The sequence below is a fragment of the Vipera ursinii genome (assembly GCF_947247035.1).
Source record: "Vipera ursinii genome assembly, chromosome: 11".
Classification (NCBI taxonomy): Eukaryota; Metazoa; Chordata; class Lepidosauria; order Squamata; family Viperidae; genus Vipera; species Vipera ursinii.
This window is the reverse complement of record NC_139524.1, coordinates 16,458,068-16,482,993: the sequence shown is the minus strand read 5'-3', so window position 1 is coordinate 16,482,993 and position 24,926 is coordinate 16,458,068. Positions and strand designations below refer to the sequence as shown.

Sequence of the window (24,926 nt, the reverse complement as noted above, 5' to 3'; positions counted from 1 at the left end):
AATTACCCTACATCCCCCAAAGACAAGATATTCTCAAAGCCTCCATCATCAGGGTGTCCTGACTCATCTAAAAAGAGGCATGCAGACCTACCTTTAAATGGATCGTTGGTTTTTCTAGATTCTCCCACTTCGGACTTGCTTTCTTCTACACTCTCTGGAACCGACGGGCAGCCGTCATCCTCCTTTTTGCTTCCTTCTGTCACCTCCTGATACATCTTGGGTACTTCCAGAGTCGCCATCTTCCTGGCAAAGGTTGGAGAGCGCTTCTCCACAAGAGGAGAACCCGGGGCCGAGGTCTGCAAGAGAGCCTGGCTCCTACGGCCCTGCTGTGGAGACACACTGGGACTGTCCCTTTTGGACCACGGCTGGCCCTCAAGGGCCCCTCCTTCCATCTCATCCGCCGGCTTGGTTTTGGGTAGAAAGATCTTCCGACGGGCTCCAGATGCCAGTTCCTGAGGAGTAGCACTGGGCAGAGCTGCCGAGTGCTCACTAGCAATCTCAGAAGAGGGAAGCTGGGAGAGTCCTGCCGGCTCACCTCCAACGCCCCCTACCACAATTGAGGGGACACAAGGCAAAGGAGGTATCTCTGGTTCAATATTGAGGTTCTTCTGGCAAGCAAGCAGTTCTTGGTTGATCATTCCTGTAAGTTTCCGAGAAGTTTTGGGAGTCAACTGCAAGTTTTCAGCACTTTGGAAAAGCTGATCGGTCTCCACCTGTTCAAAGATCTTCCTCGAAGTCCTGGGAGTTAATCCAGCAATGCCCACGTCTGGCAGATGTTTTGGAATAGCACTTAGCGGAGTCTTCTCCTCCACCGTCTTGGCTTCTTGCTTTGGGCTTCTTGCTTTGCTTTTCTCTGACTCAGAGGTGATCTTTAAGAGCAAAAGCAAATAATTTTTCAAAGAAGAAACAAGGTCATTTTGCTGGTCTTTCTCTGGGGTTCGATTTTCCTCCGGCGCAGCCTCAGGAGGATGAGAATTCTCTCTCAAAAGAATATCAGAGCCTACTTTTTCCTTATCCTCTCTAACCTCTGTCTTCCTGGTGTATGTTGTAGACTCTTGCTTGTTTTTTTCACTCCTTGGAGAAACCAGACACTCTTTCTGCACACAGACCTCCTTGATTTCAGTTGTGGAGTCTTGCTGGTTCGCTTCTGAGGTCTCCATCTTGCCAGGTTGCCGAGTTTCTGCTTCTCTCTTAGTATCTTTCGGCAAGTGGGCTACAGATTGGTTCCTCTCAACAAGGTCTTCTTTAACTGGAGGAAGCGGAGCTGGTCCTTGGGAATCAGGAAGCTCAGGAGGGATCATCGCTGTTGAAGCTGGAGGAGGACCCTCCATAGCAACTTGAGAAAGAGCTGGAGTTGTGGTGGCAACTTCTGAGATCTGTAGCGACCTTTCTATTACTTCAGATGATCTCTTCCTCTTGGGAACTAAGTGCATTTGGGGGGTGGGTATATTGTCTCTCAATAACTTAGGGGCTTCTTCTCGTTCTTCTTCTCCTCTCATGCCTTCGGTACAAGGAGCAACTTGGTCCAACTCGTCCATGGGTCTATTCTTAAAATGGGTTCCTTGAGCTGTTATTGGAGGAGTAATTGGCTGTTTACTCTCATGATTAGGAGGTAGTCCACCCTGGATTTCATCCTGGCCCCATTCTGGAGAATACGCCTCCACGCCTAACTTCTGAACCTGACCGTCCATCCCATTTGGCAATGGGACACCAGAAGAAATGTCTGGGATATTCTGGGAAGTCACCGGACGATTCTGGAAAATTGCTGACTGGTGATCTTCCAGATGTAGCATTCCCCTACTTGAGTCCTGGATCTCTGGGCTGGAACCAGATTTCTTCTCTGACCGTTTTATTCCTAAATCTTCCAGGATATCTTCCCTTACTGAAAAGCAAGTAGTTTCCACTTTCGCTTCTTCCTCAAACCTGGAATTTGGAGACTGCAAATCAGAGGCAACAGACAAGCTTGGCTGTGAGTTTTCTGAAGCCTGCAAAGAATAGATAGATGGTCATTATTTCAAAACTAGGAATCATAGCAGGCAAACCTTCCTCTCTCTATCCTGCATTGGGGAAAAATGTCACGTGCAGCCTTTCCCACCCCCACCCTCTCCAAACCACTCCTCTCTTTTGACACCCCTCTGGATTGAGAATCACGGCAGACTTCTTTCAGTTTTGCTCGTATGGTTATCGCAAAGTGTCTTTTCCTTCTCTCCAGCTGTTCTTTGAAGCACTGTGCATTTTTTATTTAATTCTTAGATGCCAGTGGCATTTGGGAGAAAGCCAACCTCAGAAATAATTTGGATTTTGGTACGTTCAGATATTAGGAGCAGAGAAAAAAACTACACTCTACATCAGAAACAGACAGTTATGTTTTCTTTCCCCAAGTTCAGTGGGGCACAGCCCACCTTCCCCAAAGCCCTTTAATAACCTTTTTCTCTTTAACATTTGGTTCCAAGAACCCAAATTAACCTTGCTGACAACTCTTAAGTTGATGGGCAGATCAAGAACAAGCCAGCCATGTCATCTAAGCCCCCACTGAGCACATGGCTTAGAAGCACACATGAAGACTTGGCTTGCACGCAGCTCACTCACATACAGGGCACTGAATTGATCCTTTTTCTGGTTTGCACAATAGATTTAATGGTAAACTGACCAGCTGGCTTTGACCAACTAGCTATGCCCCTGAAGAACTAACCCAGGTTAAAACAAAGCCCAGTTTTATGAATAAATGCATGAACAAAGCCACCGAGCTGTTAATTGGGGTCATGCAAATCTCATTTAAAAGTACGAAATCATTGCAATCTAGGTAACTTGACCATTGCCCTTTAGATGCTGGGAGCTATTGTGCTAGGTTAGAACATCCTCACAAATCAACAATGTTGTTCGACAACTGAATCAGTTGGAAGCTTGCCAAACTGTGCAGCATTCCACCTCCCCTGCAATTTCTCTATTAAAACAGAATTTCTCTCTTCCAGTGGAAAGGCATCCAATAACACTTGGGCACCTTTGGCTGAAGTATATTTCTTTACACCAACGTTGCTTGCTCAATTCTTTGTGCATCTACTCAGGAACGAGCCTTACAAAGTCTAATGTAACTAGGACTGAGCCTTTCAATAGCAGACCTTTGTTCTGTGTTTTAAGACTAGGTGTTTAAAAATAGGCTAAACTGGCTAGTTGGATTAGGAAAGGAACAACAGCTACTTTGATAAAAGACAGGAAACCTTTTATGGGCTTTTTTCTGGAAAGGGACAAAAATGTTCAAAGCCTGGAATTAGCTCCCCCGCCAAGCCTTCCAGGATTATGCCTGCTTCCTTTCTTAGCTCCAGATCTTCACCAAAGGCTGATGCTCTCCTGCATCTCCTAAAATGGTGACCGGCCAGACAAATTCCAAAGAGACTGCAGTCCAATCACCAGAACACACCCAGGTGCTGAAAGCTGCTTTAAGAGGGCGATAAGAAGGAGGAAGTCAACGGAATAGTCCCTCAACGGGGACAGGAGCTTTGTTGAGTCTGCTCACATACCAATGTACCCAAGCCAATCGTTCCCGGGTAAGAGGAGGGTTACATGCTTATTAGATTAATGATCAGTTTTAATTAGGCTTTTTCTGTTCAATAAGAGTGTTAACAAATTAAAGGAAAATAAAAGAGAAGGATAATAAGAAAGGAAGGGGAAGGGGAAGGGGAAGGGGAAAGGAAAGGAAATTAAGGAAAGGAAAGGAAATTAAGGAAAGGAAAGGAAAGGAAAGGAAAGGAAAGGAAAGGAAAGGAAAGGAAAGGAAAGGAAAGGAAAGGAAAGAGAGAAGGAAAGGAAAGGAAAGGAAAGGAAAGGAAAGGAAAGGAAAGGAAAGGAAGGGAAGGGAAGGGAAGGGAAGGGAAGGGAAAGGAAAGGAAAGAAGGAAAGGAAAGGAAAGGAAAGGAAAGGAAAGGAAAGGAAAGGAAAGGAAAGGAAAGGAAAGGAAAGGAAAGGAAAGGAAAGGAAATAGAGAAGGAAAGGAAAGGAAAGGAAAGGAAGGGAAGGGAAGGGAAGGGAAGGGAAGGGAAGGGAAGGGAAGGGAAGGAAAGGAAAGGAAAGGAAAGGAAAGGAAAGGAAAGGAAAGAGAGAAGGAAAGGAAAGGAAAAGAAAGGAAAGGAAAGGAAAGGAAAGGAAAGGAAAGAGAGAAGGAAAGGAAAGGAAAGGAAAGGAAAGGAAAGGAAAGGAAAGGAAAGGAAAGGAAAGGAAAGGAAAGGAAAGGAAAGGAAAGGAAAGGAAAGGAAAGGAAAGCTCTGTCATAGTTGGGGATCAGGGACCACTTTCAGCTTTTGAGTGACATGGTGAAGACCACATTATAAACCATGAGTGGGCATAGCAAACATGATCATTTGACTCCATTTCATTATTATCAGCATTACAATTAATTAATTTTCCCTGTTAATAGTATGGTTACTTAACATGTATTTCAAAATTTCATCCAACGCTACAATGCGTCAACCAATGGTAGGGAGGTATGCCCCTAAAGCTTTCAAGGGTTATATGCAGCTCTTGGGCCTTAGTTTTGTATTTCTAAAATCCTTGGAGAGCAAAACAGGTGTGTTTGTTTGTTGTTTGTTTGTTTCCATAAGACTCTTAAATGATGTAGCGGGGAGGAGGGGGAGGGGTGTTTGTATATTTCTTTAGCAATGATCAAATTAGCAGTAAGCAAACAGTTTTCTCCAAAGTAAGGCTCTTTCAAGTTATTGGGACTGTAAACAGAAGAAAAAATTAAAAATGTAACAATGATGATGATACCGTATTAATGGTATTCTGTAAGAGTGCTTTATTCAACACCAACTAGCCTCCTGGCCCAAATCGTTCTACAACATTTAGTCAAAGCAAAGATCCCTTACAATGTTAGTTAGAAGCTTCCCCTTGGTCACTTCTCACACTTTGATTGCTTCTTCTTTAGTTGGGGATGTGACCTTAGGGAAGCCATCTTTAGTTACTCACTTCTCAGTGGAGAAGGGTTTTACTTACTTGCCTCTTCTCCTTTTCTTGGGTTAGAGAAGTTTGGGCACCCAGTTCTGGGACCGAAAACAAAGGACAACCCAAAGCCACACATCTGCCCAGCCCTGGAATTGATGGGCCAATTATCTAATTCAGGACAAACAACATCTTCTGTTCACATTCCAGAGGTCTGGCAACCTCCCCCCCCCCCCCCCCGGAGATCTGGAATTCCCCAGCAAGGAAATCCTACATCTTGTAGAAACACGAGACAGCCTCCTTCTTTAGTGTCAGTCTTCCGTGTCCAGAAGTATCCCATCTACATGCCTCCCACACGCTGGCGGGTTACGTGACACACCATGAAGCCCTCCTACACACATTCCCATGCCTTGACCAGCTCTTTGGATGCCTAGACACTCAGGAGCATGAACCATGCACCGTGAGACCCTGAGTTAGGAAACTCCAAAGTGACTAATGCATGCATACCCACCCACCCACCCTTCTTCCCTACTGCAGAATCGTACAGGAAAACGTGCATCAAAGCGATGGAAATAGATGCCGGGTGAAGCGGGCTGGTGAGTGTCAGAGACAGCTGGGGCCGGGCTGGCAGGTGCTGTGAACAGGCTGGTTGAGAAGGAACCCTGGAGTCAAGAGTACAGCTTTGAACACTGACTTCATACTGGCCCACATACAAACCGAAGCTGGGCTTGGCCCTCTCTTTATGGCTGTACCCATCAGGTTGCCACCTACCAAAGAACAAAGGAAGCCAGCTACCTGTTCTGGTGTTTCAAAGCTAGGGATCAGTCCTAGGCCCCCAGAAGACCACCCTCATCCTTTCCTGGCCTGCCAGCTCCTGCATGTCCCTGCTATAAATAGCTGGCAGAACTTGGGCAGTTGCTGTAGAGCTGGTTGGGAAACATTTTGCATGAGGTCAGCCTCACCCGAGAAGAAAAAATAGAACTTACAGTACCTCAGAAGGCCCTGGGTCAGGCAACTGTTTCTTTTCCAAGGCTACTGGGAGAAAGGCTTGCCTTGCTCCCTGCAAAGGCAGGGGCAAATCCGCAGGTCCAGCCTCTGGGAGCTGCAAGTCCGGCTCGGCTTCGGGAAGAGCAGAGTCCAGCAAGTCTGTTTCACAGATGAGAAGGACTTCCGCGTCCTTCTCCTCTGCAAAGAGAGGTGGGCTTCCAATTCTTGTTGGACCAGCTTGGCCTGGCTGCACAAAATGGATTTCCGGGGCACTGCTGCTTGGACCTTCTACCTTGTGTCCCATCTGGACCTCTGTTGCGGGCTCCACTGCCCGGCTGGGATGCTGGAATTGCTGGGGGTTCAATTCCCTGTCTGTCCCGAGGGCTGCCGTTTTGCCATTCTTTATCTCCACAGCCTTAGATTTCTGCCTGGCATGGGTTTCCTTTCTTTCTTCTTCTGGCTTAGCCCTTTTCAAAACTTGAACGGTTGCTGGAAGAGTGTCCTGCTCTCTGGAAAGGTCTCTGTTGGGAAGTCCCTTCTCCGTAGCTCTTACCTTACTTTCCGGCACCTTCTTCTCAGCTTTAGGCTTTGCTCCAGCATCATAATACATCTCTTTCAATGAAAAATGCATCTCTGGTTTGGAAGGGGAAGAATGAAGCCGGGACTTGGACTTTTCTTGGGGTTTGGTTTCCACTGGCCTTCCATTGACGGTAGGAGATGCAGCCTTCTGGGATGACACAGGAGGCACAGCATCCTTCTGCATGGAGACATTTCTCCTTGGTTGCGTGCCATCCTCTAGTTGGGAAAGATCCTGGCTTGCCTTTGATGGAGCTGCCTTCTCTTCCTCTTTCTTTTTCTTCTTCAAGGAAAATTCCTTGGTCACAATTCCCACTGTCTTGTAAATATATTGAAGAAAGCCGTCGTCGTTCCTTTCTCCATTTTCCTCCCCGCTTTCCAGAGAAGAGTCCCCATTGGTGGTGGCCACTTCTGTTTCCAGATGTCCTGCTAGGAAGTCATTGGGGAACAGGGTGGGGGTAGTCATAGAGGCCTCTCTGTTCTTGGCATTCTCATCTTCACCAAAACAGGCCTTCCCATCTGGAATCCGCACCTTGGCCACTTCCTCCTGGTCCCAGAGGGAGGTGCCCGAACGCATCCCCACGTCCCCCGTCAACCGTCGCTTCCTCTGGAACCTGTCTGGGCTCACTCGTCTCAGCTGTTCCATCTCCACCTTCTCCTTCCCTCGCTTCCTGCTCTGCTCAATCTCGTACAGCTTGGCATCGGCGTTCCTCTTAAGCTTGGCGAACCACCCTTGATGAATTTTGTACTCCGTCATGGTTCCCACTTCAAGAACCCCAGAACAGGACACAATGCCCTTGTTGTTCCTTGCTGAAGCCTGGTAAATTGCTGCATCTTCCTCTTGACACCTGTGAGCAAAAGGAGACACCACCCTGAGGGAACTCTGGACAGAGAGAGTTGAATTTGCTAGAAGTAATGAACAGAGCTTCTTTTTCTTGATGCTCTCTGGCAATATTGGGCTTCAGTTCCCAGAACCTCCCAATTAGAGTGGCCATAACTGAAGGAGTCTGGAATCTGAAAGGGAACAGTGAAGCTCCCTAGAGCACTAGCTGGTGAAAAGTTGTCACATGGGACGTTAACTGTATTGTCTCTTGAATTTCAAGTGGGTGGTCTCAGGTGGAACAAGAGTAGCTTGTCCAGGGTCCTGAATTACTACACTGGGTTTCCCAAAGTAGGTGATCTTAACATATACTGGACTACTACTGTCAACTGAGTACCACAGTAGAACTGAATGAAGTCCAGAACATGGAGGACAACTGCGCATAGCTCAACCATTCTCATATTTTCTCCAATTACAATGGTCAAAGCTGAATATTGTAAGATCCCAAGATAGGTCAGTGTGATTTCTAAGGGATCATCCACCCAAGTACAGTCACAAGACTTAGCATTAATCATTTTCTGAGGAAGACTTTTGTATGAAACAGTCTTCCTCTCCTCCTCAGTCCTACCTGAAGCCATCTAATTTCCTGTTTGTCTAATCAGATGTTCAAGCCATCTTCTCCATCTTCTCCTGACCTAAACCTTGCTGTCAGCACTATTTGCGATGCATTAGCAGGGACTGTAAAAAAATCATTCAACAGAGATTGGGAACTTCCCCAGCTATACTGGCTGCTATCAGCTATTGTTGGCCCACCAAATGCCAACAACTGCTGGCAACTTCCCTCCAAGCTCATTTTGTCTTGGATAGATGTGATGATGTCAGGCGCAAAGAATCAGGAACATACGTTCAGTTGCAGTTCAGAATATTTATCTCTCAAGCCTACGTTCAACACTAAATTGGCACCGGGTAAGGGTCAACGGAATTCAAGGGAAGGTTGGACTTAGAACATTTGTAGGAACATAATGACTCTAACTGGTCTTCTCAGTTGCAATGTATGGCTGTGAAAGTTGGACCAAAAGAAAGGCTGAGCGCCAAAGAATTGAGGCCTTTGAACTATGGTGCTGGAGAAGACTCCTGCGAGTCCCTTGGACTGCAAGGTGTTCAAACCGGTCAGTCCTACAGGAGATCAACCCTGATTGCTCTTTAGAAGGCCAGATCCTGAAGCTGAAACTCAAATACTTTGGCCACCTAATGAGGAAGGAAGGACTCACTGGAGAAGAGCCTAAATCTGGGTAAGATTGAGGGCAAGAGAAGAAGGGGACAACAGAGAATAAGGTGGCTGGATGGAGTCACTGAAGCAGTAGGTGTGAGTTTAAATGGATCCCAGAAGATGGTAGAGGACAGGAAGGCCTGGAGGAACATTGTCCATGGGGTTGTGATGGGTTCATGACTTCGCAACTAACAACAATGACTCTAAGCTAATGACTCATTACGTCCCAGCTATGTCTGCTCTTCTCTTACAGATGATGAGGCACTGGGCATTCCAAAGGCTGTTTATCAATCTAAATAGATAAATTCCCTATAAATATCACATATTTGGAAGGTGTACAGGTAGGAGAAGACCGATGTCGATGGTCTGAAAGAACAATTTAAACACCATCACAGAGGGAGAATCTATCAATGTCAACTAGCCAGGAATGCCACATCAAACTGTATCAATTTCCTGGGAACTGGGGAGAGAGATCTGATTGTTCTCAAACCTGCTCATGGGACCACTTGGAGATATGGACCTTTGGGCCAAATCCAGCCACGTCCTCACATTGTTTGACTTATCAATTACTCCGTTGCCGGAACTGTCTTCCCTGCCACCCAAAGCAAGGTCTCTTCTTTCTCACCAATATTCCTTACAAAAATATCAGTAAAATGTCCTCCCCTGCTTTGTACGCAAAGAGGACAAAGATGATTTTGGCTTTCCAGGGCACCCTTCCAACCCGGCCAGGAGACAAGAAATTAGACTGCTAAATGCCCATGGATTGCAAGGCTGCCATTCTTAAAAGGTAAAAGGTAAAGGTTCCCCCGCATATGCGTGCTAGTCGTTTCCGACTCTAGGGGCCGGTGCTCATCTCCGTTTCAAAGCCGAAGAGCCAGCGCTTGTCCGAGGACGTCTCCGTGGTCATGTGGCCGGCATGACTAGACGCCAAAGGCGCACAGAACGCTGTTACCTTCCCACCGTAGTGGTCCCTATTTTTCTACTTGCATTTTTTATGTGCTTTCGAACTGCTAGGTTGGCAGAAGCTGGGACGAGTAACAGGCGCTCACTCTGCTACGCGGCACTCGGGATTCGACCCGCCAAACTGCCGACCTTCTGATCGACAAGCTCAGCGTCCTAACCCACTGAGCCTTTCTTAGAATAACTGAAATCATCTGCTCGTTTGTAGCCGAGCGTTTGACCTTGGGCTTAGGAAATGGTAGACGTCTGGACAGATGGTCTATGCACGATGCCCTTCCGAGCTTAACTGAACAATACACGGGCTTTTCCTCTTCTCTCTCCAGAGACAGCTGCTTTACTAGGTGTCAACCAAGAGATAGGCGCTCCCCTCCTTCCTTACTTGTATATCTGCAGAGTGTGCCGGTTCCCATGTCGCGAAATCTCGTATTTCGGCAATCCGCAGTATCGATCCATTTCTTCATTATCTTTGTACCACGTCACTTCTGGTGGTGGGTACCCTGATGAGGACATTACACATTAGCAGAAGCAGCATCCCTGCTTGAGAAACAGACCTCATCCCAAAACAAACATGGAAACAACAGTCTTTTGCCTGCGATACCAACTCAAACAAGTTGTTCCCCCTGTTCTGTGTTGGACACAACAGGAAGGCCAGTTTGGGCTGGGGGGGGGACAAGGAAAATGGAAAAACTGATACTTCCGGTCCAGCCACCAAACAGGGAGATGCGAATCTAAACGTGCTGAGAATATTAGCAAGAAGCTGTTGAATAACCTTCTCCAGTGTGATGCCTCCCATATGTCGGCTTCCATACATACTGAGTTTGCCTATTCCCAGAATTGCTAGCTAGGTGTGCAGAGTACAACTTAATCACTTGAGTGATTGAGTGAAATGAAGAAATGGTGAGCCTGATCTAGAGAACAAAAGAAAAGAAGGGAGGGAGGGAGGGAGGGAGGGAGGGAGGGAGGGAGGGAGGAAGGAAGGAAGGAAGGAAGGAAGGAAGGAAGGAAGGAAGGAAGGAAGGAAGGAAGGAAGGAAGGAAGGACGGGAGACAGAGGGGGAGGGAATAACAGAAGGAAGGAAGGAAGGAAGGAAGGAAGGAAGGAAGGAAGGAAGGAAGGAAGGAAGGAAGGAAGGAAGGAAGGAAGGAAAGAAGGAAAGAAGGAAAGAAGGAAAGAAGGAAGGAAATCTCCAAAACCAGGCTTATTAACAAAAGATGTGTTTCACTAAAAATCACCTTCTTGTTATTTTTATTTACTTCCAATTCTTCTATATCTCCTTTCGTTAAAAATAAAGGTCAAAGTGGTTCATGCAAACCTTATAGACAACTTCCGTAAAATAGAAAATTAACTTTTAGGAAGAGCAAAATCACAAAATTGAAATTAATTAACTAGTCAGTATCAACAGTTAGGTCAACTCTTAATAAAGTGGACAAGAAGTTCAAGGGAAAGTTTGAACACTTACGTTTTGAATTTTGGGCAAAACAATTGCCACTCTAGGGAATCTGTGTAATGCACTTGGATTGGTTTATTCTTGGTGCGTGTTCAGTCAGCACCACGATTAAGCCTTTTATGCAAACACAGCCACAGAAAGGCACTGCTTGGTGCAACAATAACCTATGAAAGGTAGCCTCCTTAACTCAAACCAGGAAGACAAGTTGCCAATTTTGCATCCCTTGGGGGGGAAAAACACTTCTTTCCAAACAGAACTTGTAACGCAGTGGAATCAGGTGATCTTTCCTTGTTACCCTCAACATAGACAGGAGATGAGAACATCCCCACCATTCTAGGAAGTGAGACCACTTTGGTGGATTTAAGCCTGAGGTTAAAAAACAGACGCTTGGTGGAGGGCCAGTCTCTCCATGGAGAGCCATACGTCACAGCCTGTAAACTGAACCCAAAGTTTCCATTGGGCCAAAGCAACAAGGGTTGCATCACAGCCCTCTTGTGTCCTCTGGGTGCCTTTGGTCAACAGATGCCTTTTCAGGACAATGATTTCATACCCTCTGCATGACTACTTGCTCCAGAGCCAAAAGGGGTCCTGTGCTTTAGGCGTAGAAGGCCAAGCTCAAGGGAGGGATTGTCTATCTCAAGAACTATCCTCTCCAAGCAAATTAAAAGGATCCATCTTCAGAGACGTCAACCTCTGAAAAGCATGAGCCTACAATCAGGACTTTTGCAAGGAGAGAGGTGTGGCACAAAGTAGTGGGTGGGGCCAAATCATGAGATACCACTGACCTCATGTACACAGACGCGTCATTAGAATTAAATGCAATGAATGCACTTACTTTCCCACCACAGAATCATTTCATGCTCCTATCATATGAAAAAAAAATCTCAATTTGGTAAACACTTATGGAGGTTTCTGAGGGTCATATAAGAGCCATTTAAAGGCTGGGAGGGGGAGGGGACTGGCCCCGAGAGGCATGGAGATGTTTTTGAGAATACTCAGCCCTCCTGAGCCCCCCCCCCATAAGATCATTTTAATATTCCCCATAAAATGTCCAGTCTGCGCCTATGGGACCTTCCTGGATGATGGTAGTGCTCCAGCAAAAAGGATGGAGAGAAAGGCGGCATCGAGGGGAGTTGAGTGCTGGTTGGGAAACAATATTTGGGCCTTGAAGACCTCTCTGGAGTTGGAGGTGAAGGTGGAGATAGAAATGGAGGTGGAGATGGAGGTGGAGGTAGAGATGGAGGTGGAGGTGAAGGTGAAGGTGGAGATCGAAATGGAGGTGGAGGTGGAGGTGAAGGTGAAGGTGGAGATAGAAATGGAGATGGAGGTGGAGATGGAGATGGAAGTGGAGGTGGAGGTGGAGGTGGAGATGGAAGTAGAGGTGGAGATTGAAATGGAGATGGAGGTGGAGGTGGAGGTGGAGATGGAGAGTGTCCTATCAATAGTTCTCCACTCAGGGCAGATCAAACCGAGAATGTCTTACATGCAAGACACCAAGCTCCCCCCTGACTTTTGCTCTCATCCCCTAAGGCAAAGAATGGGGGCAGAATTAAATTGACTGGCTCTTCCAGACACAGACCTGGGACAGGAGCTTGAGTCCTTGTGATGCAATGCTTTCTGCACCAACCATCTCATCCCTTAGAAATCAGTGGCTGACCCACTACAGTAAGGAGGCTACAGAATGCGGCCCTGAAACTGGAGGGAAGTGCCAGCCGGTTTGCCATCCATGCCCCTTCAGCGATTCTGCTGGCCAAAGATCAGGGGAGTGACGTGGTCCAAGAGAATGAAATAGGATCTGACTTGCTCTCACTCTGCTCCAGATTCATTATCAAGAGAAACTCTCCAAGAACTTGGTTAGTCTCTTTCCCATCAAGAGCTCCAGTTACATCCCTCAAGCCCATTACCATGAGACAGGTGCCGTTAAGAGTAAGGTGGCATTAGCAAGCAGCTTGTGTATTGGTTGAAATCCATCCCAGGTCTATGGAGGTCTGCTCAAACAATACACAGGTTTCCATAGACCAGTGTTTCTCAACCTTGATCACTTCTGGCTGGGGTATTCTGGGAGCTGAAGACCACACCTCTTCAAGTAGCCAAGGTTGAGAAACGCTGGTCTAAGGAGAGAAGTCAACCATCCCTTCCAAGTGAATGTCTTCTAACCATGTGACCATTCAGGACTGCCCTGACTTTGTTTCCGAGATCACTCACACCGGATCAAAAATGAGGTGGAGTGGGGAGATGTAGGGACACCCAAATCCATCCAACCATTTAGTTTGACCTTGTATGGTGCTTTTTACTCATTCTAAGCTTTTTATTGCTGCGAACCACCAAGAGCCTTTGACTTCTGTCAATGTAGAATGTCGAGTAAACAAATTGCATTTTTTTTGGTGCAATTTGCTGGGTTTGCACAATGCAGTTATACTGGTTACTTTATTAATTCATTTGTGTTTGCATACTACCTCGAGTGATAAATTTAACATGCGCCCTGACTTTATGCAACCCTTCCAACTCTGTTATTCTGAATTTTTAAAGGGAGAACTTCTCTCCCCCCCATCCAAATGGAAGGAAATCCTTTTTTATGAACAGGGTACCCAGACTATAAATTGTTGGAAGAAGAGGGAGAGGTCAGACATGAATCCAGAAGGTGTTATTTTTACATGACGATGGGCAGAGCTAAGAGCTTAAAATATCAGCCACTGATCAAAGCAACAAGGGTGAAGACAGAGTTTGCAGTCCTCAGAAGAATTCTGGGACCGGGAAAAGGGCAAGGAGAGAGCCGTGCTGAGGACATGAAGCAAGAAAGTTGCAGCAGACCAGAGACACTTTGTGGTAAAATTGAATCAAAAAATTGAATCAGACATTATAAGCATCGGAGAGCTTCTGAAAAGCCACAAAAATCTGGGCTCAGAGGCAGCACGTTGGAAAAGGTAAGTAGATATAATTCAAGTATCCGCCCTGTGGTAGCCCAAATGAAGAATTCAACACTTGCTCTTGATAACATCCCTGCAAATGTTGAGTTGTGCCCACTCACCTATCACAATGCACGTGAATTTGGCATCGGCGTCCTTCGATACGGCATATGATTTGAGAGTTGTTTCAAAGATGGGCTGGGTCTCCTCGGTCAGCTGAGCAATGATTGCACAGAAGGCGCTCCTAAAAGAGTCAAAGGATCCCAATTAGAACTTGAGCAAACCGGTTAAGGAAAACCTGCAGGGTCATCTTCTCTCCAGATGTTTTCCTTGACCACTCAAGGAAATTTCTAGCTGTCGGGAAATGCCTTTCCCCCTTCTTAAAAACCTTCTGGAGAACTTAAGAGGCAAAGCACCGCAGTGAAGCAATTCCCAGATCATTCCAGATGTGGATAGCTGAACAACTCCATGAATATTGCAATACACAAACTCATCCTGGTCATTGCAGTGGTCTGATGTTGCCAATGGGCCCAGCAGCTGTAACATGGTTCACACCTGGAAAGAGGCAATTTGGGGCCATCATCACTTAAAGTTTCTTTGTCTTTAAAATTGATGCATTTAATTTGGTACTAATTTATTTATGCTGACTCAGGAATTCTGGGAGTTGAAGTCCATGAGTCATAAAAGAGCTGAGGTTGCCTACCCCTGGTGTAGACCCAAGCTGCCTATCTGGTCCTGTTTTATCCACATGTACAAGTAAGCAATGCCACTCACGCAAGGTACATTGGATCTCACTGCAATTGACAAGACTGAATAACAGCACATCTTTGGGGCTGCTATACTGTAAAGCAGTGGAGATATAATTATCCTCAAATGAGCTCAGCCTCATTCTGAAATGAAAGCTCAAGAGCGAGACGAAATCTGGAGGTGGAGAACGTCGCAAGCGTTACCCATTGTGCTTAAGAGTCCTCCGATCTGACTTGGTGTGAAAGTCTTGACATCAGGGCTTTTTTTTTCTCACAGAATGCTCAGAACGGAGTTCCGGCACCTTTTTTGGATGGAACCTTGTAGGGTAGGCAAGGCGGGTTGTATGACATGTGTGAGTTCCGGCACCTTTTTCTTTTACAAAAAAAGCACTGCTTGACATCAAAATGAAGCAATGGTACTCAAAGCCTCCTTCTCCATTTCCATTTCGTGTCAAACTCAAAGAGTGCCTTAATAGGTAGGATGCTGGCAATGCTTTCTTCTGTAGCCCTGTATCTGAAATGGCCTGGCTTAGAAGGTACCGTCCAATTGATATACGCAATATGGAAGGTGGTAAAACCATAGAAAGAAAGATACTCAAGCTGTTATCTTTAATAATCATAATCATAATAATACCAAAACTCTTTTGGACCACAAGAGCTTGGTTTTGTCAATCAAAACCTTTTTAAAACTGCACTTGGAAAACTGCATGGCCCCCAGTAATTTGAAGCTAGGAGACAGGAATCTTAAATATTTCTCTAGTCCCAACCATAAACTAGAGAACTAAACATGTGTTTTCAGGAGGAAAGAGACACACTGAAATTCTCGGGACTCCAAATTCTTCATCCTGTATCAGGTTTCCACACAATGCAATATGCACAAAGTGGAAGATATGAAGAGCACAGCCTTGGGGGGAAAAGGAAGTCGGATGCAACATTTATGGTGCTTCCCATGTTATCCTCTCCTTTTCCCTGGTTTTAATCCATATTTTTTTATATATTTTAATTCCATTTATATCCCGCCCTTCTCCGAAGACTCAGGGCGGCTTACAAGCTTAGCAGTAGCCTTCATTCTATGTATATGCCTGCTTGTTAGGCCTTTCACACACACCCCAAGCGGCATTATTACAAAGTCAGCTTAATTGCCCCCAACAATCTGGGTCCTCATTTTACCTACCTCGGAAGGATGGAAGGCTGAGTCAACCTTGAGCCTGGTGGGACTCGAACCTGCACTAATTGCAGGCAGCTGGTGTTACTTAAGGAGGCATTAGCCCACCAAGGCTCTTTCAAAGTTTTAATCCATATTTTTTCCTCCGCAGTTCTCTGGCAATTGCAGCCCAAAGTTTAGTTTTTGCATAACACAGAGTTCATTGTCCAGTTGCTTTCATGCGTTTGTGTGCACACCCACGCAGTTCGTGGGGCAGGGGATAAAGGGAGGAGGGGGTGAAGGTGAGATTGTGGAATCCCAGGCTTTGCTTGTGCTAATGTAAAGAGGATCGTGCATGGGAAGAACGGTGCAAATTCGTCTCAGATGGAAAAGATGGATGATAAGAAACAACGTCAGACTACGGTCTACATTCACGGTGCAAAAACCTCTATGGTTTTGTGCAAGTCCACACACCACACACAGTGAGACGACGTGCGCAAACAGTGACAAATCAAGTCGCGAGGTGTGTGGTAGGCTACCAAAGATCACTTGGGGTAACAGATGGCAGCAAAACATTCCTGGCTAAATAGAATGGAAACATATTATGGATTCTCGCGATAACACATTTTCAGGGTTACACCTCCTATCTTTAGTCCCTTTGGACAAGACTCCATTGCCCACCCGGAAAACACATGCCTTGCCTGCCGCAGATCCTGGGCTCAAATCTTGGCATCTCCACTTTGAAGGATGGGGCAACAGGTGCCCAGGACCTTTAAGAACTGATGCCCAGTTTGGATGAACAACAGACCATCAGCCAGACCTCATTTAGGGAAGTTTCCAAGGATTATGTCTTCCCCTCTAGAAATTCAACACTGTTCCGTAGTACCCCAGTTCCACCTTGAGTGTCCCCAGGAAGCCAGCCCCCTCAGATTTTGCAATGTCATCTTTGTCTCATGACAAGGAGTGAGACGGGAGAGAATAAGTTGGCAAGGACTTCCAGCCACTCCTAGCTTCTGTTCCCTTGCCAATAATCCCCTCCAAGGTGGTTTGTAAAGGACAAGCGTGGATCCGGCTGATAGATCCAGGATGGTCTTCCTTTGCCATTTCCTCCTTCCTTGGCAATGTTAAAGGTGGAAAGCCACCTAAAAGGTCGTTGACTGGAAGGTCCTGCAAAAAGGAAAACGCTTCTCTGCTCCATGAAATTAAGCTCTTTGGCAATGTAGTCTAATGGTTGAGAGATACGGGTTGTTTCCTTGCGGATGTTTCATTACCCAACTAGGTAACAGCATCAGTGCTGGAAGGGGGTGAGCTTTGCTCTCTGTTTATGTATAAGTAGTTTGCCCTGTCAGTGTTGGTGGGAGAGTTCTTGGTCGTTCCTTGATGGGACGGTTGTTTACTGTTTGACGGCTTTGTCTAAGCTGGTAGCTCCTTGACTGGGTTATTGTTTTTTTGCTTGATTGTTGGTCTCTAGTGTTAATCTTGGCACTAGTCTGTGCTTATTTTGAGTGTTGATCACTGACAAGGAATTGAGTGGGTCTTTTTGTTTACATTTTAGATTGTCTCTTTGGATTGTCGCTTTTGCACCATCAACCACCCCTCTCGTGGAAGCACTACGATACAAAGAGAAAGCAGACTTAGCACTGAGGACGTTGCCTAGTTGGGTAATAAAACGTCTCCAAGAAAAACAACCACGCTCAGACAGCACCAGGGACCTGACAGTTCACGTCTAAGCTACCGATATTCTATTCGGCATTACTTTTAAGATGTTGGACTGAGGCACAGGAGACCCCAATTCAAATCTCCCCTCAACCGAGGAGAACTTGACTAATCCCCTTCTTCCAGCCCAAATAAGCTTATAATCCATTGCCAGATTTGAGCAAGGACCTCTTTGAAAACTGAGCTCCGTGTCTGTGAAAATGGTTGGGGGCTTGGTCCTTGAGCAAACCCAACATGGCTTTAATCAACTCTCAGCAGGGAAGGCACCACTCAATAGAAGCAGGCGGAGGGGTGCAAGCTCCCTGGCAAAGTAGGCATTGCTGTTGGTACCCCTGGACAACCGTGAGTCACGCCAAAGTTTTGATGCCACCAAGTTGCAGTTGGACAAGGCGTACGAGGGGATTTACCTTCCGTAGCTGGTGGGGGACACCCGCCTGGGTAGCAAGCTAAGCAGAAACAGCAAAGAAAAGAATTAGGTTTGAGAGAGAAAAGCAGAGAAAAAGAGATGAACTCATAGCAATTAGCATACAATGAAACACAGTCTTCCGGCAGAGGGGAAGGATATCCATATAATTCAGCCGCTTTTTGACGACCAGGGAGGAGAAGCAAAGAAGGTTGTCCACGGTAAAACCAAAGCTCTGAATGAAGAACTTCATGGAGATCATAAGCATAAGGCAGAGATCCCAAGGCCACGTTTTTCACTCCCTCCCAACCGCCCACGAAGCCCACGAAGTGTTCAGCAGGAGTGGGAGCAAAACAGTCACTCGCAAGAGGATTAGTTGAAACACGTGTAATGACTCCAGCTTCCTTAAACTCCAAAAGCTCTGGCTGGGACTATTAAAAATCACAATGAAGCATTGACTCCTTCTGCAAGAGAAAGACTAAGGGTGAGGTGACAGCAGTCTTCCAGTATCTCCGGGGTTGCCCCAAAGAAGAGGGAGTCAAGCTCTTCTCCAAAAGCACCTGAGAGCAGGACAAATAACAGGTGGAAGCATCTTCAAGAGAGAACCAACCTGGAACAAAGGAGAAATTTCCTGAGAGTGAGAACAGTTCATCAATGGAATGGCTTGACTCTGGAAGTTGTGAGAGCTGCAGGTTTTCAAGAAGAGATTGGACAATTATTTGTCCGGAATGGGATGGGGTCTTCTGCTTAAGCAGGGGGTTGGACTAGAAGACCTCCAAGGTCCCCTCCCAACTCTATGACACTGTATTCTGCCTAGGTAGTCCTCAACTTGCAACCACAAATTGAGCCCAAAATTTCTGTTGTTAAGGGAGACATTTAAGCGAGCTTCGCCCCATTTTATGACATTTCTTGCCACAGTTGTTAAGCGAATCACTGCACTTGATAAGTTAGAAACCCGGATGTTAAGTGAATCTGGCTTCCCCCATTGACTTGGCTGGTCAGAAGGTCCCAAAAAGGGAATCACGTGATCCCGGGGATGCTGCAAGGGTCATAAATATGAACTGAGCATCTGAATTTTGATCACGTGATCCTGGGGATGCTACAAAGGTCGTAACTGTGAAGTTACATTTTTGAGTGCTGTTGTAACATTGAATGGTCACTCAACTTTGTAAGTCAAGGATTCTATTCTATTCTATTCTATTCTATTCTGTTCTGTTCTGTTCTGTTCTGTTCTGTTCTATTCTATTCTCCTCTTCTCTTCCCTTCTCTTCCTTTCCCCTCTACTCTACTCTACTCTACTCTACTCTACTCTACTCTACTCTACTCTACTCTAATTCTCTTCTATTATTCTCTTCTCTTCTCTTCTCTTCTCTTCTCTTCTCTTCTCTTCTCTTCTCTTCTCTTCCCTTCCCTTCCCTTCCCTTCCCTTCCCTTCCATTCCATTCCATTGCATTCCATTCTGGAAGTTTGCAGCAGAAGACCTTTGCAGTGGGGAGCCGTTCTTCTTCCCCTCCACCCAGTAAATCCAGAGATTGGTTCACTTAGAGAAGGGCCTTTAAGCAGTTGACGGCCTTTCTCTCTGTAATTCCTGAAGTACAGAGTGGAGTACAGACACACGAGGAGCAATTCAACCGTTCGGCCCTAATCAGTTCCTAGGTGTCAACATACCCTCTTGGGAAACCAGAGAGCGAGTTGAACACTATCTGGTGGAGGCCCCGTCAGAGCGCAGCAGCATTCCGGAAAGCAAGCATATAAATAGCCCGTCTGTTCTGCCTTAGCCAGCTATCCAGCTTCTCTCCTCCAACTGGCCGATGTGAAAGCCAGACTGTGACCCTTTCAGCGCGAGAAACGGCCTGCTCTTCATCTGTGTCTTCTAATGGATCCCAAAGTCCTTCTCCGAAACCAAAAAACCTTGACTGGATCTCAGGGCCAGGAAAAAAGAGGGAAGTAGAAGGAGAAGTAGGAAGAGGACTATAAGAGCAAGGACCAGGTATCCTGGCCTGTGTAAAACACATGAGAATTATGCAACCTTCAAAAACCATTTAGAAGAGGTTCGTCTGTAAACATTTCTGCTTAGTTCTCTCCTTCTGCTAATACAGCAAAAAAAAAAACACCACCATCTGCTTTGCAAGGATGGAAAGTATGGCTGAGATCAGGGGACACTAACACGCAACAGCTCCATTTTTTAGGAAGAGGGAGACAATTGTCCCGTATTTGTGCAGGCGGGGAATGACGATAGTCTCCAATCTATGTTCTGCGTGACCTCCTTGGGCGTTTTTTATCTCAGAAAGTTGTGTCGCCTTCTGAAAGAGCAAGCCACGTGTCCACCTGGCTAGAGTGAGTCAACAGCCATTGACCTGGCATCAGTCCAGGGGAGGCAGAGGCGATGCCATCTTGTCATACACTTTAAAATGTTTTTTTTTTTAGAAGTCTGGGATCTCAGGGTGGAGGTGAGAGGCTGGGGTGAATGGTGAAGAGATGGGCTGGAACTATAGAATTCACAAACGTATGAAGTTTGTCACAAAAGCCTGGGTCGGACTCTGTCTGGTTTGAAAGATACAACATCATAATAACAATAGTCAGCAGGAGGAGGAGGAGGAGGAGGAGGAGGAGGAGGAGGAGGAGGAGGAGGAGGAGGAGGAGGAGGAGGAGAAGGAGAAGGAGAAGAAGAAGAAGAAGAAGAAGAAGAAGAAGAAGAAGAAGAAGAAGAAGAAGAAGAAGAAGAAGAAGAAGAAGAAAAAGAAAAAGAAAAAGAAAAAGAAAAAGAAAAAGAAGAAGAAGAAGAAGAAGAAGAAGAGGAGGAGGAGGAGGAGGAGGAGGAGGAGAGGAAGGAAGGAAGGAAGGAAGGAAGGAAGGAAGGAAGGAAGGAAGGAAGGAAGGAAGGAGAAAATCAAAAAGGGAAAAAGAGGAAAGTAGAAGGAGAAGTAGGAAGAGGACTATAAGAGCAAGGACCAGGTATCCTGGCCTGTGTAAAACACATGAGAATTATGCAACCTTCAAAAATCATTTAGAAGAGGTTCGTCTGTAAACATTTCTGCTTAGTTCTCTCCTTCTGCTGATACAGCAAAAAAACAAAAACAAAACACAACCAAAATCAAAAACACCCCATCTGCTTTGCAGCCAATACATTCCTAATCCATTTTCACCGTGAACTGACTCATGCTAGAGTTCCCTGCACTTTCCCACTCATTATAATCTTTTTACAGATGGCAGTAAAAACGGTGGATACTTTCCCATTTGGAAATATAAGAAGCTTTTGCTGCATTTTCCCCCATGGTGCCTGGGTGTTTGTGTGTGGACACTGCATCTCTAAGGAGTTTCAGATACTCAGCAAGGCTCCAGCTAGGTAAATTACGCTGTAATGGGATTAATATATCAAGCAGTTGTGTAACTTTTATTCTTTTATCTTGATTTTCCTCCCCTTAATTCGGGAAAGCATAGGCCTGGATCTCTGTCTGATCCTTGCTTTATCCTCGCAAAAGACTTTTAAGGTAGCCTAAGATGCGACATAAAAACTGGTCCAAGATCATTCATGAGGCTCATAGGAACTAAATCCAGATTTTCAAACCTTACTTACTAGATTTATTTCCTACTTACTACAATATCACGATCCACCAGAGCATCAGAATGAAGCATTACATGTTAAAGACTGCTTTAATGTGAAATGTCCCTTCCAAGCTCAAAGTAGTCCACAAACGGATCAATGCGTGTCTAAGAGATGGGCTAGATCCCGTTCTTAATTCAAATAAGCCTGATAGCTTCCCTCTATGCAAGAATATTTGCCCAAAAGTAACTGAGCAGAAAGTACAACATCTTTAAAAAATGAAATTCAATTCTGATTAAAGCAAACACAATGCTAATCCATACCTAAATTAAAATCACTTTTGGACACTATTTGTCAACTGCAGACTTCTGACGTGACACCAAAGCTGGCGTGTGTGTTTGTTTATGGGTGTATCCGCACAGACAAATCCATGCAGGGTTTTTTGGCCCGCATTTTAAAGCTGGGGTGCCCTTGCCTTCTTTTTAGGGCTGAGAGAGAGTGACTGGCTTCGTCTCATTGGAAGGACTAGAACCTGTGGGATATATCACCCAGTTGGTTTCATGTCTAAGGCAGGACTAGAATTCCCACTCCCAGTTTATAGCCTGGGGACTTTAACCACTGCACCAAAGAGATTCTCTCTACCAAGTTCCTACGATCCACTTCGGAATGCAAGCGACTAGACAGCCCCACGGTTTTCCTATCCTGTAGAAATGTGTGGGTTTTCCTGAAGGCGCCTAGGTCAATATATGGGAAAGAGGATAAGTCACCCTGTTGGTTTCATGTCTAAGGCAGGACTAGAATTCCTACTCCCAGTTTATAGCCTGGGGACTTTAACCACTGCACCAAAGAGATTCTCTCTACCAAGTTCCTACGATCCACTTCGGAATGCAAGCGACTAAACAGCCCCATGGTTTTCCTATCCTGTAGAAATGTGTGGGTTTTCCTGAAGGCGCCTAGGTCAATATATGGGAAAGAGGATAAGTCACCCAGTTGGTTTCATGTCTAAGGCAGGACTAGAATTCCCAGCTCCCAGTATCTAGCCTGGTGCCGTTTAAACCACAGCATCAAAAGGGTCCTTGGCAAAGATTTGCTAATCTGCCAAAACTGATCAAGAACTTTGCCCACTTCTAGCCAAACGGATTCCTCCGTTTATCCCATCAGGTTCAGGGGGATTCATTTCCTAGCATAACCACTTCAGGACGGCAACTTTAAAGGGAAGAGCTGTCTTGGTCTTCTCAGAGTAAAACCCCACCGGCGTTCAGGGCCACTTATTGGTCCCGACTCAGCTGGGGTAGAATCATCAGCCTTCACAACTGTGCAAAGAGCCAGGTCCAAGCTGTGCCCTGGGAATTCCTTTCCACATAATTGTCACTTTCGTGGGAAGCAGCTAATCCCAGAAACTCTTTTAATGCTGTTCAGAAGACCCTTAAGGCCTCCGAATGAATGGAGATTTTCAGCTATGCTAGCTATCCGGGATTCTAAGAGGCTGGAAAAATAGAATAAAGTTCGCAGCTTCATTCAGCAGTATGTCTCCTCCGTCCCTCACCTTTCTCTCCCTCCCTCTCCCCCCCCCCATCCAACTCGGTGACTTAAGACCCATCAGCATCTGTTTCTTTGCCTCGCCCTCCTCCCCCTCCCCTTGCAAATTCAGATTGATTGTCTCCTTCTGGCTTGGTTTCCTTCCCTCTTTCAACTTCAGGGTCCTCCAGCCCCTTCCCTATTTCTTTAAAAGTTGGGCAAAAATCTTGCGGGGGGGGGGCAGGAGGGGAGTCTTGGGACACAGGAACCGGCCCAGGCGCGTGTTTCTGGGGAAATCCTACAAGCAGCCATAGAAATAAGCTTGTAAGCCGCCCTGAGTCTTCGGAGAAGGGCGGGATATAAATGGAATTAAAATAAAAAATAAAAAATAAAATAGCCCCCCCACACACACACTTCTTCTCATTTAGGATTCCAGCCTTCCCAACGCCGGGGACTCGGGGGTAGCCCGGCCCTGCAAGGTGGGGCACGAGGGCTCCATTTCGGCCACTTGGCTTTCACCCGGAGCCCCCCCCCCCCACGCGACCCCCGCTTGGGAATCTCGTGGCCGCGAATCCCGCAAGCCACGGCTCTTCCACTGGCAGAAAGGAGCCCTCGCTCCGTCTCGGCGCCTTCCACCTGCTCTGTGAGCCGGGCCAGGGGCTTCCCAACCGCGGGCCAGGTTGGGACCCTCCGGGAGGCGCGTCGCCTGCTGAGAAAGACCCCCACGAGCGCCTGGCAAGAGGCGCAGCGCCCTTTGGCTTTCAAGGGGGGGGACGGAGCTGCATTCCCCGCGGTAGCCCCTTCCTCGTCCCCACCGGGGACCCCTTTCCCCTCCGCGGCACTCTACCTGTTCTCGGGGCGCACGCTAAGCAGGTAGCTGCGCCTCTCCGGCCGGTACTCCACCAGGGGCCCGTTGTCCTCGCCATCGCTGCCGGGCCCGGGGCAATACCCCAAGGCAGAGCCGTTGCCCGAGTAGGAGCGGCCCAGGGGTCTCCGCCGGGAGCCCATCGCCACCAGCCCGGCTGGCTGAGCAAAAGGGGGAAACGGCGGAGCTTCGTCCGGCGAGCGGGGCGCAGGGCAGGCGGAGGGGGGGGGGGTCCCCGGCGGCTCCCGGTCGGGGGGCTGACTGAGCCGCGGGCCGCTCCGCGCAGCCCCAGCGCCGCAGCCGTCAATCACCCCGGGCTGGCCGCGACCCGGCTATTTATAGTCGGCCCACTTGGGGCCGTCACTCAGGCGGAGGGGAGGGGGCTGCCGCGCGGGGGGGGGGGGCTCGGCCAGCCGGCCGGACTACCGACGGGCCCCTCGCGAGGCAAGGGAGACCCATATGGGGTGTGTGTGTGTGTGTGTGTCTGCGCTGCGGGAAGGTGGCAACCGGTGGCCTAAAGGGGGTCTTCGGAGGGGGAGGGGGTGCTGGGCCAGGGGGCCGCTCCGACTCCCCTTTTCCCGGCGCTTGTTCCGTGGCAAGAAAACGGATGGCGCCCACTGAAGCAGGTTAAAGAGAAGGCTTGTGAACGGGATCGCAGCAGGTCAAATCAGAAGAGTTGGAAGGGGCCTTGGAGGTCTTCTAGTCCAACCCCCTGAACTAGAACTAGTGGTTGTAATGGTTCTAATTCAACTGCCCGCTTCAAGTTTCAAGTCCTCCTTGTTGGGAATCTCAGCACCCGACTGCCCCACCCTCCTCACTCTTCCCCACCTGATGGTCCCCCTTTCCCATAACCTGCTTGCTTAACCATAAAAACAACGAGCCTGTATTAGGAGCACGTGGGGGCCCTTCTAGCTGGCCTTCAGGGTCTTTTCCCTGGAGAGAAACGTCCAGATTTCCCACCTAGGCATTGGCTGAAACAACTGTAAGGACATAGTGCAGGGGTGGGGAACCTTGGCTCTTTTATGACTTGTGGACTTCAACTCCCAGAATGGCTGAGCCAGCATGGGGGACCTATGGCCTCTTCATGACTCG

At 47.1% G+C, this 24,926-nt stretch overlaps 1 protein-coding gene across 2 annotated transcripts in view; it reads right to left on the bottom strand.

Moving 5' to 3' along the window:
* Positions 1–24,110, bottom strand: part of ALPK3 (alpha kinase 3) — a 31,627-nt gene extending 7,517 nt beyond the window's left edge. The window contains exons 1-6 of one of the 2 annotated variants that reach the window (XM_083371224.1): positions 23,817–24,110; positions 17,912–17,950; positions 14,021–14,142; positions 9,925–10,042; positions 5,924–7,343; positions 92–1,985 (exon numbers count right to left, since the gene is read on the bottom strand). In XM_083371224.1, the coding sequence (XP_083227350.1) occupies positions 92–1,985; positions 5,924–7,343; positions 9,925–10,042; positions 14,021–14,142; positions 17,912–17,950; positions 23,817–23,977 (3,754 nt within the window). In that variant the 5' untranslated portion in view covers positions 23,978–24,110. The remainder of the gene's footprint in view (positions 1–91; positions 1,986–5,923; positions 7,344–9,924; positions 10,043–14,020; positions 14,143–17,911; positions 17,951–23,816) is intronic. The other variant, XM_083371225.1, reaches the window with a different exon arrangement.
* Between the last annotated feature and the right edge of the window lie 816 nt (positions 24,111–24,926).